This window comes from Carcharhinus amblyrhynchos, chromosome 11 (assembly GCF_965287045.1).
Source record: "Carcharhinus amblyrhynchos chromosome 11, sCarAmb.v2.hapA, whole genome shotgun sequence".
NCBI classification, from domain to species: domain Eukaryota; kingdom Metazoa; phylum Chordata; class Chondrichthyes; order Carcharhiniformes; family Carcharhinidae; genus Carcharhinus; species Carcharhinus amblyrhynchos.
Genome location: NC_137334.1, coordinates 42,887,586 through 42,904,391, shown reverse-complemented (window position 1 = coordinate 42,904,391; position 16,806 = coordinate 42,887,586). Strand labels below are relative to the sequence as shown.

The following is a 16,806-nucleotide window of genomic DNA, read 5'->3' as shown; positions in this document are numbered from 1 at the left end:
CTTTCCAACTACTCTTTTTCTAAAAAAATAATCTTCCACTTCTCCGTAATATTTTCTTCGGAATGAGTTTGTTCACCAGTTTTAAGGTAAGTATCTCCTCATACCAATTGAACTGCAATCTGGGAAACAACATGGCACAATTGTCACATTCCAAATTATGGGTCAATATGTCGAGATAAATGTTTTTATTTAAAATGATTCCATGTGAAATTGTTCGTTTATGACGTTACTGAAATTTTTGCTGGAAACTCCGAAGGAGTCAGTGAATAGACAACCTCGTGATTCGGCAAACAGTATTTACCGCATATGCCAAAGAAAAGAAAAACAACTTGCATTTACCTAGCGCCTTTCACGTCCCCAAGACGGCCCAAAGTACTTAACAGCCAACTGAACAATTTACATAAGACGTCAAATCATAGAATCCCTGCAGTGCAGAATGAGGCCATTCGGTCCATCGAGCCTGCACCAACAACAATCCCACCCAGGCCCTACCCCCCGAAACGCCAAGTATTTACCCTGCTAGTCCCCCAAAGGTTTACTTTAATTTTAAAGCAACTATTAACCCACTTTTGTATGGCATCAAAATATTATCCTTCAGATGGTTAAGTTTGGCCATTGCATTAGGTTGGAGTTTGGGAAGCTGTGGATGAAATGGTTAAAAACTCGGTTCATAGTTATTTTCCTAGATCAGTGTGTGGGTTATGACGCGCCGGGGTTTCTAAGCTGGGTGTGCTGGGTTACACATTTATGTATGGAACCAATATAATGTTTTTATTTTGCAGGTGACAATTGTGAGGATAAAAGCCCACCCGGTCCATCTTCCAAGAGAGTCCGTACAGCCTACACCAGCGCACAGCTGGTCGAACTGGAAAAGGAATTTCACTTTAATCGTTATTTGTGCCGTCCTCGGCGAGTTGAGATGGCCAATTTATTAAACCTAACCGAACGCCAGATAAAGATCTGGTTCCAGAACAGAAGAATGAAATATAAAAAGGATCAAAAGTCCAAAGGGATCATGCACTCCCCTGTTGGACATTCTCCAGACAGAAGTCCGCTTTTGACCGCGCCAAGTAACATTGGATTCTCAAGCCAGCTCCCCACTGTCAACAGTCTGAGTTACGAGGCTCCTTCACCAACATCTTACACAAAATCCCAGCAAAGTATGTACGGCTTAGCTGCTTACACTGCACCACATAACAGCTGTCTACCCCAGCAGAAAAGGTACCCGGGCACAGAGTACGACCATCACACTATGCAGGGCAATAGTAGTTTTACCAATCACAACTTGCAGGGCAGCCCTGTGTATGTTGGAGGGAACTTTGTTGATTCAATGCCAGCTTCTGGTCCGATGTTTAACCTTAGTCATCTTCCTCATCCTTCATCAGCCACTGTGGACTATAGCTGCGCTGCTCAAATACCAGGCAATCACCATCATGGACCTTGTGATCCCCATCCTACATATACAGACCTGACTCCTCATCACACATCTCAGGGAAGAATTCAAGAAGCGCCCAAATTAACACATCTGTAACGGACTAGCACGGCTTGCCAAGCGATATCACATCGCTTTTTTATTACCTCATTTGTATCAAATATTCTCCTGCTATGAGACTGCCGCAGTATTTGTCCACCATTCATTTTCTACCTGTTGCATTGCTTTTCTGTGTTCATTTAAGGGTCTACAAATCAGCCCTTTCCGTAAGATCCTAGCGTAACGCAGAATGCAAATAGAGGAACAATTGCTTGAGATAGGTGCTTTGGAAGGTAAGACACATGTGACCAGTTTTCAGCAAACCCTTCTTAATGTGGAATTTAGAGACCAGAGATTCTACACACTCCACTTTGTTGGGATTCTGTCCGTAACTGGTCTTACTGCCCAGAACTTCAGCTCTGTACTTTTCAATAATGAACGAACTGAATTGAACATCAACGATATGTATTTATTATTTTAAGTCGAAAAGAAAAAAGATTTTTCTATCACTTATTTATCCTCGTCTTAATGTATTTATGTGAGATTTATAGATCTTCTACAATCTGACTTTAACCTGTTTGAACCATGTCTGTTACAATCATATTTTCCTCTTTAGTAAACCTGGGTTTAAACTAGATGAGAGGATAGTTTTTGAGCAGTTGTATCAGTGGCTGGTGTTTGTAGATTATGTAAGGGTTATTTCTGAAAGCAAATTGTAAGTTATGACTGTAGTAAATCGGAGAAAATGTGACACTACACAATAGACGACACATTTCTATAAGAATACTTTATTTCAATTGTCTGGTACTATTCCAACAGATATTTAGAATAAAAATGTGTTCTTTGAACAAACCTGTAGCCTTTATTTATAAATACATATGCAGCATATCGGTTTTATGCTTCGCCATCTTGTTTCCTCACTTCTCATTAATGCAAGACAAGCTGACTGCAGCCATACAGTGGAGATGTTCAGCCGAGCTGCTTTCGGGTTAAACTGGGCATTTGCAGAACGATATGTTGCATGTTTCAATGGAATTCTAAATTAACATGAAAAATCATTGCCACGATTTTGTATTTTGTTCAGCAATAACACGTGAAATTTTAAAGTGTCTGGCAGGCACACAAAATAACAAGAAGGAAACAAAGGGAAAGAGGGGGTGGGGGTTAGGTCGAGAAGGAATGTGGCCAGATAGCAAAAGATAAATAAAGCAAGACAAAAATAAAAGTCAAGCATAGACGTTTTCGTTACTTTACCTAAACTTCGTAGTTACTACTTGCTTTGATTTTCCTAAACACTTTGCAGCCCTGGCCTATGTCACAATTTTATTAATGCGTATTTCAGGAAAAAGTTAACCGCTTGATTTTTCAAAATATACAGAGAGCAAATCAATCCAAATAAAGGGATTTAGTAAAGATTTCCACAGATGTTATCTGAAAAATATAGGAATATATTTAAAAGAGCCTCAATCTATTACCGTTATCTTAGGAAGGCGTCAATATTATTATGCAGCAAACGGTGTTCGGGATGCCCCAGTATTAGGTGTCTGGGAGAATGGAAGCTGATCCCAGACATTAGCTGCTGCCTCTCCACAGCAGCAGCCCGCAGCACCGACACATGCGGCGCCATTTTGTTTGACAAATAAAGCAAGAGCGATCAAAGCCTTCTGGCAACAAAGATATCACCGTCCGTCGAAAAATAATGTCTTTATTTAAAGAAAATAGGATGTGAACATCTGAAAACACCAACAGTGTGACGAAGACAACAATCTAACAAACCTTATGTGGATGATTTTAGAAGTTGTGCAGCACTTAAAATGTTCTCCTTCGGAGCAAACTTCTTTGCTTTACTTTATCTTAAAATATCTGAGGATAAGGATGTGTTCAATATGAATGCAGTATAGTTCTTATGCACTACACACAGCTCCTCGGCGTGTCATTTTAAACGTGCCCATTATTAACGCCAACGCCGTAAAGACATCCTCAGCCTTGTTTTGTTAGTACACCACCCACACGTCAAAGAATGCAAAATATTGTCTTTCCATGCAGACAGGAGGAGAAAAAGCACCCACTCACACAACAATTTGATAGAAACCAAGCACTAGCTGAGGAGATTTTTTAAAAAGTAATGCAACGACTCGCTTTGACCCTTTTTTTATTCTCAAGCATTTCTGTATATTTGTGAGCAGAAGAAATATTAGCAAATATTGTGATAGCTAATCTGGCAATAACAAATTATAGAGAGCGCAGCCTTCGTGGTTTAAATGTCAAATGGCTTACAAACGCTGCTACGTAGTGTATAAAGTTCATAACTCACAAATCTGCAATCAAGGAAAATCCGCGAAACGTTCCTTCAGAAATATTTAAGTAAATGGCTTATGGGTGCTTATGAGATCAAGAAACAACATATGAACAAAGAATCATTTGTAAGCAGGGCGTGCTAATCCATTTGGAGAAAGTTAGATTATACTCGTTCAGAGTGTAAAGATATCGAATAAATTGTACATTTTCAAACTATTTCTGGTAGCCTTAGGAGGGCGAGGGTTGAAAGTGTTTACAGTATCTGTTTATATTCCTGGTGAAATGCAGTAAGTGTCTGCAAATGATCCTGTCCTATTTGGCATTGGGCCTCACCGCCAGCTCCTACTGTCCAGGGTGCTGCTTTAGCCACAGCTTGTGTTCATTCTTCTACACTGAAGAGCCTTGCGATGATTGTCACAGTTCCGAAGATTAATTGATTTGTCGCTTATTACTCCACGCTACACATTTGTAGGCAGAAACCTAGACTTGAGTGTTCTTTTCTTCTCAGCAAAACAACCACCCACTATGATATGCAGGATGTTTTGTAATAGTACTTACTGTACATTTTCTACTTTCTAGGAATGACTGCACTGCCTTACATAATAACATGGCCTGGAGAAGGCAGGAAAACGCTACCTACACCTTCATATATTTTATTTCAGAATCATTCAGAAAGCCAGTCTTATTTTCCACTCTTGTCATTGGTTAAGGCGATCATGTGACGATAAAATCAGCCTCATCTCAACGTCGTGTCTGTGTATTCAATAGACATAGTTTAATAATAGCACAGTCCCTTAGCGTTTGTAATCAGTACATTTTATAAATATATATTTTCAAGGTAACTATCAAATAGGCAATTTTCTAAACGATTCTGCCCGGGTAGAAATGAACAACGAGTTTGAGAGAGAGGTTGGTTTTATCAATAGTGAGCCATCGCTTGCCGAGTGCCTGACATCCTTTCCTCCTGTTGGCGAGACATTTCAAAGTTCATCAATCAAGAACTCGACGCTTTCACATTCGACACTGATTCCTCCTCCTTTTGAGCAGAGCTTCGGCAGCTTGGACCATGGTAACACAAACCAAAATGGGAAAACCCACACTTCAAAAGGCATTGGTCGGGCCACGTTAGGGGACAAACCTCTGGAATATCCGTGGATGAGAGAAAAGAAAAGCCACAAGAAAAAAAATGTGCCAGCGACGGGATCATTCTCATCTTGTTCTTCTAACGAAGGTCAGGTCAATAATATTTTCCTTTACTATTAGTTTTTTTTTGTGTATGTCATATACAGTGTACAGAGAGTATTTTCTTAAGGGATTCAATTTTGAAGCAATAACATGTTCCATAGATTGAAAGCTGTCAGACCTGCAAAATGCTCACATGCCAACAATATCCAAAATGTAAATAGTGACTACTAAAGTCTAGGACACTCCTCGTAATCTGTAGGTATCAGTAACCTGCACACAACCCAACCGCAGACAGCTGGATTATCTTTCTGTTGCTCTGCTGGGCCATTTTCTGCTGGAAGCCTTTTGTGTCTCGGAGGCGGCCATTTTATGTTGCTGGATTATATTTGGAAAGATTTGTGATAACTTATCCAAACTTTTCCCTCTTTACAACAGAGAATGAAGAGCTTAATGAACCGGACAACGGGAGTCCTTTTGACAGCTCCAGGAGACTACGAACCACTTACACAAACACTCAGCTGTTGGAGCTGGAAAAGGAGTTTCATTACAATCGTTACCTCTGCAGACCTCGGAGGGTAGAAATCGCGGCTCTGCTCGATTTAACAGAAAGGCAAGTCAAAGTCTGGTTTCAGAACAGGCGCATGAAGCACAAAAGACAAACTCGATTCAAACAAAGCCAAAACGCTGATTCAAAGCGCCAATTTGTTAACAGCGCTAATCAGAGTGGAATTTCCACAAGAAGTTTTGCTGAGACACCTGTAAATAAAACTTTGGATTCGCTAGAGAGCGAAAAGATTGCTGAGCGAGAGGTGAGCGATTCTGCTCATCAAGATATGTTGAGTGATATCAGCAGCGACCTGTTCAGTGTTATTGGCACTTCTCTGATCTGCACTGAGGGGACTCGCAGCCACTACTTTCCCCAGAACTCAGATGAAACTGACTCCCTGATGCCTATGCTGAAAAACTGCTCAGCTGGAACAAGTCCTGGCAGTCCAGAGAGTTTCAGCATCCCGTCTTTGGAGGATTTAGACAAAATTACAATTGAACCACATCTAGATCTGATAGAAGAGTTACCTCAATTTTCTTTGTTGGAAAACGAGGACACATTAGTTATTCCATCCAACGTGTTTGACTTTCTAAGTGACAATTTTAGCTCCACCGATTTTCAGCAGTTGCAGTTTTAGACCGACTTCCAGTTCACGCACACATACCGAATTCTTGATTTCCTTAATATTTCTAATACCCGCATTAACAGGCTGGAAGGTCGTGCCATTTAGCACAAGCTTCTTGATCCCAGATGTTATGGATCTCCTGCTCATGTCTGCATTATGTCACCAATCAAAGGAAACAAATTCTGAACAAATTTAATGTAGCGCAAGAAATAAAAGTATTTTCAGTATTTTATTTTAAATAAGGTGAATATTTCAAATATCTGCAGATTTTCAAAAACTAAATACATATCTTTAAAATACAATTTATATAATAGCTTTGAATAAAAAAGAATTAACATGAAAATATGCAAGAGGTGAATAGAATATATTGGAGGTGAATATGTCTATCCCGACACTGCTGATTTCTCTCAGTTTAATAGTCGAACTGCCTTAGTCCAAAGTTCCAATCAGCGATAATCCTAGAAAATAAGACAAAAATGTAATCAGCAACCAAACGAGGTAAGTAATAACAGTGCTGTGACTGAATAAAACCAATTGCCTACGTTTAAAATGTAGTTATTTGTAGGCGAAATATTGGTTGCTATGGAAAATACATGGCTAATAGGTTATGGACAATTTTCCGTGGTTTCTCCCTTAAAATGTTTAATGCTTTAAGAAAATCTAGTTCTGTTGAGTTAGATTCCTCAAGTCACAGCATGGACCCCAATTCAAATTTAAATACTAAGGTCACTTCACATTTTTATTGAGCTGCTATGAAAACCGAAAGGGAAGCTAACTGGGCTGATATTTATTCACAAACTCAGTTACTACAGAATTACAAAAAAAACCGATGCTAACAATAAGCTACCGATGGCTGCCATAGTCCGGCTGGGGTTTCAACCTATGAAAGACGCCATTTTGTTCGACGGGACCAAATGTGGGAGCTGAATAAATTAATGCATTGATATCCTATTTAGGAGAGGCGGAATAGACAAGATCTCGACACTGAACTTCTAGCATTCCAACCAGGAAGATGCAATATCATAACCAAATCAGAAATTGTAGAAGATAAAGAAATGATAGTCGATTGAAACATGTTGTTTAGGATTTCATTCCCCTTTGGATTTTACTCAGAGGTTCACAATAGTTTATCACCATTTTGTGGCTTTAAAAACGAATATGTTTAAGACCCAACACTACTCCATTACCTTTAGGTAGGATGTCTGTGTAAAATTCTCCGTCAAATAACGCACATCCAACTTGCCTAAATATATTTAAAACATGTACAGCAGTGATGCTGGTGGGAGTCATATTGATATTTTAAAATAATAAGCATTTCTCCACCCAAAACAATCTGAATGAGTAAAGAATTAATGTAGCAAGGGGATATAGTCCCATGTAATAAGTAATTGCTGAATAAGATCTGTCCTGTTGAACAATTGCCAGAAATTTAATCTAAAAGTTTCTGTATTTTTAAAAACATATACTCGTAGTATCTATCAACTTCAGCGATTAAATCTATTGAGCATGCTATTGAGGAGAAACAACATGCATCACAATATAAGCTAGAAATTCACCAGTTACTTCGAAGGCAAGGGGCAATTTATCTTTCTGTTTCAGAAGGGGGAACACACGTGCTTTCCAAAAGTCTTCCTGCAGCGTCAGTAGGGCAAAGAATAGCGCACTACTTAGAAAAATAAGCCGCTTCTGAATCCTGAACCAACCCACGCAATGTTTGTTAACAAACCAGGTAGGCTGTCTCAGACAAGGAGGATGTGCTTCTAAACGCCCACCGTCCACATTTGTAATGTCCAATAAATATTTAATTTTTTGACATTCTTACTTTCGTGTATTTAATTTCCAGAAAAAAAAGTGTGTGCACATTCTAAACTAAAGTGTCTGCTTTATTCAAGTGAGACACGGCCATGCGTTTAATGATCAATGGTAGGTCGTTTTCAAATTGTAGTATCAACTGTCATTATATTAAAGTTCCAAAGGGAATGTGGTGATTAGATTCTGACATTTACAAGAAGGTCGTAAATGCAGTTAGTTCCGAATATTCGTTCATTATATACCTTTAGAACTATGAGTGCAGGTCAAATTGCTAAACCTCTGCAAGTAATTCCGAATTTCACTTTCGGATGGGATGAAAACTTTTCTGTAGACATATCTATAGTAGTTGGACTTCATACAGCGTTCCCTCTACATACTAAGGCCGGTCTAATTAGTTATAAGCTCATTTAGTTTTTTCTTCATGAATGTGTTGTGTGATGGTTCCACTCTAGTGAGCTCATGCCAGCAAAACTCAATCGCAGTAACAAGTGACATTTTGACCCTGCATAAATTATGAAGTTTATGCTTCCACTAACAGTACAACACATTGTACGTTTTCCAAAAAAAATGAAGCATCCCGCCCTAAAATAGGGCGAGTTTTGTTTTTTCATGTTTCCAATAATAAACAGCAATTCTCCACGAACCCGTGAGGAAAGGATCACGTGACGGCAAAATCAGTCATTATATTTCATTTTTATGTTGGGCAACTGTCTGCTATATTTACAGCTAATATTTCCGTTTGTTCTGCAAAAATAATGGCTCTAAACGTGCAATTGTAAATAAAAAGGAAGGCTAATTTGGAATTTGAAACAACGCACAAACACATAAGGAGTTCTGCTGAAAGACTTGCAGCTCTGTCTCGATGCATAGCTGTCAGTGGGGTATTGTTAAGAGTTCATCAATCATGAAATCTGCACTTTTCCCTCGACAGCAGTTCCTCCTCCTTTAAAGCAAGCCCGGGCCAGCTGGGATCCCTCCAGCAACCGCTGCCAAAGCGGACAAATGCAAAAGCGAATCACACGCCAGTCTAATCACACCACAGACGAAACCTCCTGTATGACTAACCTTCGAGAAATCTGGCGTCTAACTGCGATCCCTCGTTACTGCTCGTTAAAGAGGGTAAAACGTTTCAAGGGCACCAGAAATCTTGGCTCAGCTGAGTATGCTATGTGTGCTTAAATTATTGTCATGTATGACTGCATTTGTGGTATTGGGTCACTTACGTTAACCTTCTAAAACATGTCACTAATAGATGTGTTTTCATAGGAATCCCTAATGTATAAAACCCCGTACATTATATTTTATTTACAACCCCATATTTCCTCTTGTCAATTCACAGAACAGTTAATGGAGAGCTAATATAGTTGCTAGCACGGTAGGTCTAGTGCAATGGCTGTCATTCTTGGAATGTAACCCACACTTGATGCCTTAAGGTGCAGCCTTATTTGCAAATTTAGAATGGTTAACCGCAGTTCCCACAAAAATCAAGCGATAGAGAAGTTAGTTCAACGACAATCCTGGGATTCCTGACAAGTTGCAAAATGCAAAGCAACCCTGCTACTTGCCTGGCTATTTAATTTCGAGACCTCCCTTTTTATCTCTAGAGATCGAAGTGCACCACCATCAACATCATCACCACCACAACCCCACCCCTTCCCCACACTCACACGTACATTCTTATATGCTACAGGCTTAAGATAAAAACTAACCTCGCGAAAATTGAGGGTTTAATCAGAGAAGCGTATAAAATTGGTTATTGCAAAAAGCAATTCCAAGTAACAGAATAATCCTGATGTTTACTAGACCCGAATCATTAGTCGCCTATTGCCAGGATGTCTCTATCCCTTTTTGCTCCAGACTCGTGGCGGTCTAACACGAAGTAAACAGATAAGTTTTGATTGTGAATATGAGGAAAATGCCGTCTCTTTCAAATCCAGAAGCTCACACAGATTTGGGAATATTTTCACACGCTACTGCAGTGAATCCGCACCTTCTGCAAGCCTGTCTCTAACTGACAGTGCATTCTTCAGTTATTGCCGCCTCACCCCCACCCCCGCCGCCAAGCTGTCTGAATCAGCTGATCTAGTTGCAGAATTGGTGGCAACTAGATGCAACTAGAGGAACTCCAGAAATAGATTGGTCGAACTGCTTTTTATAAAGAATAGTTAAGTGTTTAGAGAAGTAAATATGTGGGTCTGTCACCATTCACTCTTTACAAAACTATACTTAAGTGCGCTGAAAATTAAACACGCATTCACATGACTGCTTATGTTCATTTAAGTAATTAGTCAAGATTGCAAAGAAGTATTGTCTGTAGCTGTCAAAAGAAAGCAACATTCCAATTAACTTCCTTTATTATTTTGATATGGAACATGTGAACCTCAGAAGAAACTTTGGAACTCGGAATGAGTTGATTTTATATTTCTAAATTCCACGTCAGCAAACAACAATGATAATTGGAAAAAATATTCGATCTTTCCGATTAAGAATTGCAGCACGTTTGTTCAAGCATGCACATGTTCGGAAATGACCATCTCAACTTTGAGCACTTTTTTTTACTCCCTGCACAGACCTATATTTTGAGTGCGATAGCAACGTAAGTGAACTTGCTGTGGATGACTGTTCCAGCCGAGCGCTCAATTAAACGCCCACCAATGATCAGCATCCGATTTCAATGGAGAAAAGTAAACGCTAAATAGTTAGAAACAAAGTTCTGCACTTTTTAAAAAAAATCTGCTTTTGAGAAACACAACGAAAAGGCCTAAATATTGGGATTTTTGAAATATTTAATTTGAATAATGCCCAATATATTCATCACATACTGCTGTTAACACCTTATTAGGAAAAGAGAGATTTATACTTATAATGCTGCATATATCCTTCAAAGTAAAACTGCAAAGATATGTTAGCAAAACACCCAAAGACAACGGCAATGCAAATGAGAAGGCGGGATGCAGTGTTGAATTAGCTATGCGGAAATTTTAGCCATTTGCAAACCCAGTGTATGCTTTCAAAGCCCGCAAACTCACTTCCTTCTGCATTATACATAACACGGCTTTTCACGATCAGATTCAGCATGCTGACCGCAAAATGGATGAGAAGGGCTTTGATAAGATGTACCTTTGACTCGAGCAGGAGAGCAGCAACACAAACATTATTACTCAAGATTCAATTGCAAGGGAACACAAGAGAGAGGGTGCAAGCTCGGTTGATGCCCACTTAAAAATCGAACTGGAGCAGCAGGATTTCGATTAGAAACGCCGAAAGTGATAATCAAACATCGAAAGAACAGGCATACTGTGTTGTAGATATAGATTTTAGATTTCGAATACTACATACAGAATATATATTTTCAATCCGTTCTATGATTGAATAAATTTATTTCAAACTACTCTAATGCTATGTTTTAACATATGCACGAGGTAATGATACGGCACCTAACAAGCTGCTCATTTGAATTAGACTGCACACTGCCCCTGGCGATTAAAAAGAGCAAGTCTTCACGTGCTTTACTCAAAACAGATCAACTGACTGAGTTAGAGTTTCGCCAGTGAGTGTTTTGACAGATAAATGACTCTAACTCGGCTGCTATCACGGAAGTATACCACGATGAAATAATATTTAGTAACACATTAACTAAATAAATCAAAATATTTAAATTGATTTATCGATTTACCGGAACGATTGCAATTGTTCGACAGTGCAATTTGGGAACTTATTTTTCTAACATTTCATTTGATCTGTGTTTCAATTCATTTTTAACGTACGTTAAACATTTCCTACAGCACAGAACGAGCAGGGCAGAAAGCGAATTTAGAATTAGCAAGGGCCAATGCTGGGGAGTGAAAGAAACAACTCATTGGCGTTAACATAGAATATCTTACCTTTGACTTCAGCCTTTTCAGTTATAGTTAGTTTAATAATGTTGATCACTTTAAAAACATTTACGGAATGTTATGACGTTCTTTGCTATTAATGATAATTGACAGGGTGCCGATTGAGGCGCGAGGAAGCTTTCTACTCTGTCAAGAGGACTATCCGCGTGTTCTACTTGTTTTAACAACATTGAATAGGTCTTAGTGCTAACATTTGTAAAATCACCTGCACGCGGGACAAGCAGTCGCACTTCACATGTTTGCTAAACAGTTCAAAACGTCACAAACATCTCACGTTGTGAAACTCCTTATGGACATGATTATTCTGTCGGTTAATGTTACTTCCGGAGAAATTAGCACTTCTGAGAAGGTAATTACAGTAGACGTTTACTTGGGTTATTCTATAAACTCTACACTACACCGAGGGAGGGACAGGAGCAGGGCCGTGAATTCAACTACAGAAATCAGGTAAATAGCCGTTTGCTTTATCCTTTCGCGCGCTCTCTCCATTATGGATTTGCTGTTGCTGTGACGATCGTCAAGGCCAGGAAACACTTAAGTCACCTTGTAGCCTCATTCGATGATCACTGCATCATAGAATCGCCGAGACTGCTGACAGCAGACTGTGAGCCTTTACAGTCAGCGCCACCATCACACAACTCAGACCTCCTTACTCTGCAGCACGGAAAGGGATATCTTACCTTAGGACGGGCTTTCGGAGGATGGTCCGCAGTGTGAGTAAGGTTAGCGAACGCCTCTGCTAACTGTGCTGATGATGTGATGTTAATAGACGGTGAGAGCATTGCAGCACCCACTCCCCTCGGCGGCTGAGCGAAAAGCTCCGGACGCCATGGAATAGCGCTGACTGAGACTGCAGTGATTGGATGGACACAACCACGTGACTTCCTTGCTCTATATTAGGAATATTTACTTCCTTTGCGAAGGAAGTGAAGGATCTGCTATGGTGATCAGGGATAGACAGCTATCAGCTACAGCTAAACAGCCCATTCTGCTCCAGCCCATCATTGGAAGAATGAACTCTTACCTAGAATACATTCCCAGTGCAGACATTTTGACCTTTTCGCCAAAGTTTTGTCACAGTAACTCTCCAGCAGTCTCCCTGCAGCAGTGCCCCGGACAAGGTCGCTGTGTTTCAAATGAATCGGTAGGTAATCCATCTCCCAGTCATCAACACCTCCATCAGCCGGTACCTGCCACCCTCGAACTTCCCGATGACTCCTCTGCATCCATAGATATTAACTTCTTACCTCAGAGCAATGTCGGTTATGACTTTCCTTACGCTGCTAACCAGGAACAGGATGACACTGGCGAACTTATCCCATACACCACCTCTGTTTACTCAGGAAGCGCGTCTTTTCCGCTCACTGCGCGCCAGCACCAATACAGCAATCTGTTTGGGGAGCCGGAACAAAATCAAACCTTTGGCAAGGAGTTCCCAAACTTTTATCCCGGGCATTATCAGAGCCTGTCGACGTGTCAGGGTGGTTACCGTAGGTCGGAGTCTCCCACAGCACAGAAACTCAGCACAGCCAATACCTTCGAGTGGATGAAAGTGAAGCGAAACCCTCCCAAAGCAGGTCAGTCAATTATCTCGGAAACCTGGAGCTGAAAGTGCAGAATATATATTGTACGTATGTATAAAGGCTGCTGCAGTTTATTGGCCTTCAGTAAGATTCGTTCAAAGCATTAATTCTGTATTAACCCTTTCATTGACAGTGTCAATTTATTGAGATGAAGTGACCCTTAAGGGTGAAGTGCACCGCTGTTCCAATCGTTTCGCCTCCTGCACACAATCCGCCCCCCCCCCCCCGCTCCGCCAATTCCGGCTCATATCATTGCCATTAATTGTGCTGGAGCAATGACACTGAGAATGGAATCGTTTTCAATAACACTTTCGGGGGTGGGAGATGGGGAAATAAGTGGCACTGTGAAATAAATTAGCTTACTAACTCTATGTCTTCCACTGGAATACTCTGCCTAACTATAACTGCCTAACTATGTCATTTTGTAGCTAAAACGACTGACTATGGAGTCCTCAGCCCTCCGAGCGCAGCGCGTACAAATTTCACCACCAAACAGCTGACGGAGCTGGAGAAGGAATTCCATTTTAACAAATACCTAACGCGAGCCAGACGTGTGGAAATAGCAAACGCGTTACAACTGAGTGAAACCCAAGTGAAGATCTGGTTCCAGAACAGAAGAATGAAACAGAAGAAGAGGGAGAGAGAAGGTTTTCTGGCCAATGTGGCTTCTGTGAACTGTAGTCAGGATTCAGCATCCGCAGAAAGCTCGGACACTACCTCGCCTTTACCTTCCCCACCCACAAAGAGCTCGTCAGAAACTCCAAACTTTGTTGAGCAGAAGTAACTCTCCTGAGGCCTTAACTTTCAACGTTTTTTTGGCGGAAAATATCGCAATCATTTAGAACATGACCAAAGTGTTCACTTTTATTCGATCAAGAGATGCAGACTCGATTGTTTGAATATATTGGTTTGGGGTGGTTTAAAACTCAGTAACATATTGAAATGGACTCCAGATGGATTGGCCAAAGTTTCCACTTTGACCTGCAATGTGTAGCAACATAAACACAGTTAAAGTGAGAAGGCTAAACAAAATGTGTCACCTCAAGTAGTGTGAAGTGTATTTCTTTTCTTAACACGTTTGCACAGGCAGTGTGTAAGGCTTTGTAAACAAAGTCTCAACAACAACAAACTGCCCCAATTTACCAGGTTTTTGCTCTGAACTGCCTTGCTGAAACTCTTACTTGCGTAAAAGGAATTGTTTACATGTACTGTATTTTTTATTGATTTATGTGCGATGACATTGACGAATGTAACGTAGCATGTTCGACGTAACTCCTCAATGAGTGAAGTTTGCACAATTATGCCTCAGGTTGAAAGATTGTGGTTGCTGCTATGTAACACTGTGCCTATCTAGCATTCTTTCCTTAGTATTATGTTACTTGGCTACTCTACCTCTGTGATACTTAACCATTGTATATTAAAGACTCGTCATGATGTATTCTGCTCTATTGCGAATTGACTTAAAAGCTTATAATTTAATCCATTCTTTATCGGAAACTGTTTATCAGCTGTAGTTACTGCCACTGTACAATTATAATGCTCAATGGTAGGAACATGCAAAGGCTGTGAAATAAAATATATCACAACACATGTAATGCTTTCAAACCTCTCGAATTTTCTGTTGAGTGCAGCTTTGAATTGGATTTCAGGGTTCGACCAAGACATCCACTTTAATCTGGAAAGTACGTGAAGGCAACAATCTCCAGTTTAATGCAAATATGAACCAAAATGTGTGACTCAGTGAATTTTATGCACTGATACATAAAATAAACAAGAAGGCCATTGTCTCCCACTTTCAGATAAATCTTGATTAGTTAACACCATTTCAGCACAATCAGTGATTTTACGATTCTGTTATTAAAATGCGAGTGGTTATCTGCAGTTGAAATAAGAGACTTTAACATTTATCTTTTACGGTTATTTCTGTTAGTAACTTCAGTTGAATCTAAGCCATTTTTGAAAAAATGTATTTAGTGATAGTTCTCCCTTCTCAGGGAAGAAGCGGGTCTTTGCATTGTTAACAAGTTATGATGAGTCCACTTGGATTAAACATCTTCGCTCAGCAACTTCCGACCTAATGATGAATGCAAGAGGGAAAACATCATTTCAATTTCCAAATCAATTGAACATCATTTGAGACTAGTATGCTCGTTTGAATTGGTTTCCATGAATCGGCTGATGAACTGAATGGCTATGCCACGCAGCTTTAAACACAAGTTACCTCTCACTAGTATTGGTTAGGAGAATGTAAGTCCAACAGTGACGGTGGGAACTTTCGGGAAAAAATCTTCAGCATTCTATTAAAACAAAAATATAAAAAATAACATATTGCTTGTTTTTCACAAACAATACAGCATTTGTCAAAATCGTAACATCAGTTTACAATTACTGTTTCCATGTTAACATGTCACAATTATTTTCGAATTATAATTCGTAGCGACGTGTTGTGCATAATGCTGCTTAAAGGTCTATAACTACACTTCAAGCTGACTGTTGCAGTGATTCAAGACCCGAACTTGATTTTTGTACTGATTCAAGATTCGTTGAGTCCTTAAAGTTAGCATAGCGATGTAATTAGCCCATAGAAATTTTGGTACAAATCATCCTTTTTTTCCCCCTAGGATGTTAGTAGGAATTTCGAGCAACCATTTACTGGTTCATTGATATGTTTGGCATTACCTGAAATTGAGACTATGCACCGGTGTGAAATTGATGCCGTAGTTCAGGCTACTCAAAGGGAAGGCAAAGAGAACGTGTTTGTATTTAACGCATTTTATGACTTCAGGACGCCTCAAAGAGTTTTACAGCCAATAAAATACTTTTGAAGCGAGGTCACTGTGTCATGTAGGAGCGATTGTAGGATTAAACTTGGGCAAAGTAAATCTGTATACCAAGTTGAAACAGGCTTTAGATGGCCCGGTTATGATTAAACATTTTAAATATATACACAATCCCATCTTTAGGCTTTGCTGGAATGTTTGTTTAAAAATTGAGCTGCAGCGTTTTTTGTGAGGCAAGGAAACCTAATCACTGTAATAACTGAACATAAAACTCTTCAATCTTGAATTTTGCTTTTCTGTAATTGTGTATGAATGCAAACTGGTGAATCACACTCAAAATGTCAGTGCATACTTCGACCACATGTTGTATAAGGCACAAATGAACATGCCTATATTTTTCTCTCAAACATTTCGACCATTTGGCCTTAACAACTTGGTGTTAATTACAGTTGCACTAAAATAACACACAGCGGCCCCTGAGAAGCGGCATTTCAAAGAACTGCTCAAGTCGTAAAATTTACAATGATCTCCTTGGGAATCAGCACGGGGATCTTTGATATGGAATCCGCAATGCTTTGATGGTGGCTCGCAATGGGCAATCTCCGAGCT

General features: G+C 39.8%; 3 protein-coding genes across 10 annotated transcripts in view; all 3 read left to right on the top strand.

Moving 5' to 3' along the window:
• The window catches only part of LOC145350068 (homeobox protein Hox-D3a-like), a 28,465-nt gene extending 26,142 nt beyond the window's left edge, over nucleotides 1-2,323 (top strand). For all 8 annotated transcript variants that reach the window (XM_080198926.1, XM_080198923.1, XM_080198920.1 and 5 more), the window contains one exon: nucleotides 783-2,323. In XM_080198926.1, coding sequence (XP_080055052.1) covers nucleotides 783-1,531 — 749 coding nt within the window. In that variant the 3' untranslated portion in view covers nucleotides 1,532-2,323. The remainder of the gene's footprint in view (nucleotides 1-782) is intronic.
• A 2,190-nt stretch (nucleotides 2,324-4,513) lies between these two features.
• Nucleotides 4,514-6,204, top strand: LOC145350070 (homeobox protein Hox-A2-like). Its single transcript, XM_080198929.1, has 2 exons — nucleotides 4,514-5,000; nucleotides 5,390-6,204. The coding sequence occupies exons 1-2, from the start codon at nucleotides 4,655-4,657 to the stop codon at nucleotides 6,136-6,138; spliced, it is 1,095 nt and encodes a 364-aa protein (XP_080055055.1). The 5' UTR covers nucleotides 4,514-4,654; the 3' UTR covers nucleotides 6,139-6,204.
• Nucleotides 6,205-12,519: 6,315 nt separating this feature from the next.
• LOC145350071 (homeobox protein Hox-D1-like) lies at nucleotides 12,520-15,005 on the top strand. The gene is made up of 2 exons (XM_080198931.1): nucleotides 12,520-13,411; nucleotides 13,846-15,005. The coding sequence occupies exons 1-2, from the start codon at nucleotides 12,775-12,777 to the stop codon at nucleotides 14,199-14,201; spliced, it is 993 nt and encodes a 330-aa protein (XP_080055057.1). The 5' UTR covers nucleotides 12,520-12,774; the 3' UTR covers nucleotides 14,202-15,005.
• Nucleotides 15,006-16,806: the final 1,801 nt, after the last annotated feature.

What these genes read in the sequence shown, in the direction of transcription:
- LOC145350070 (XM_080198929.1), top strand. Translation starts at nt 4,655, where the DNA reads ATGAACAACGAGTTTGAGAGAGAGGTTGGTTTTATCAATAGTGAGCCA. An exon ending in ATCTTGTTCTTCTAACGAAG is followed by an intron (nt 5,001 to 5,389) that starts GTCAGGTCAATA and finishes TCTTTACAACAG; the next exon opens with AGAATGAAGAGCTTAATGAA.
- LOC145350071 (XM_080198931.1), top strand. Translation starts at nt 12,775, where the DNA reads ATGGTGATCAGGGATAGACAGCTATCAGCTACAGCTAAACAGCCCATT. An exon ending in GCGAAACCCTCCCAAAGCAG is followed by an intron (nt 13,412 to 13,845) that starts GTCAGTCAATTA and finishes GTCATTTTGTAG; the next exon opens with CTAAAACGACTGACTATGGA.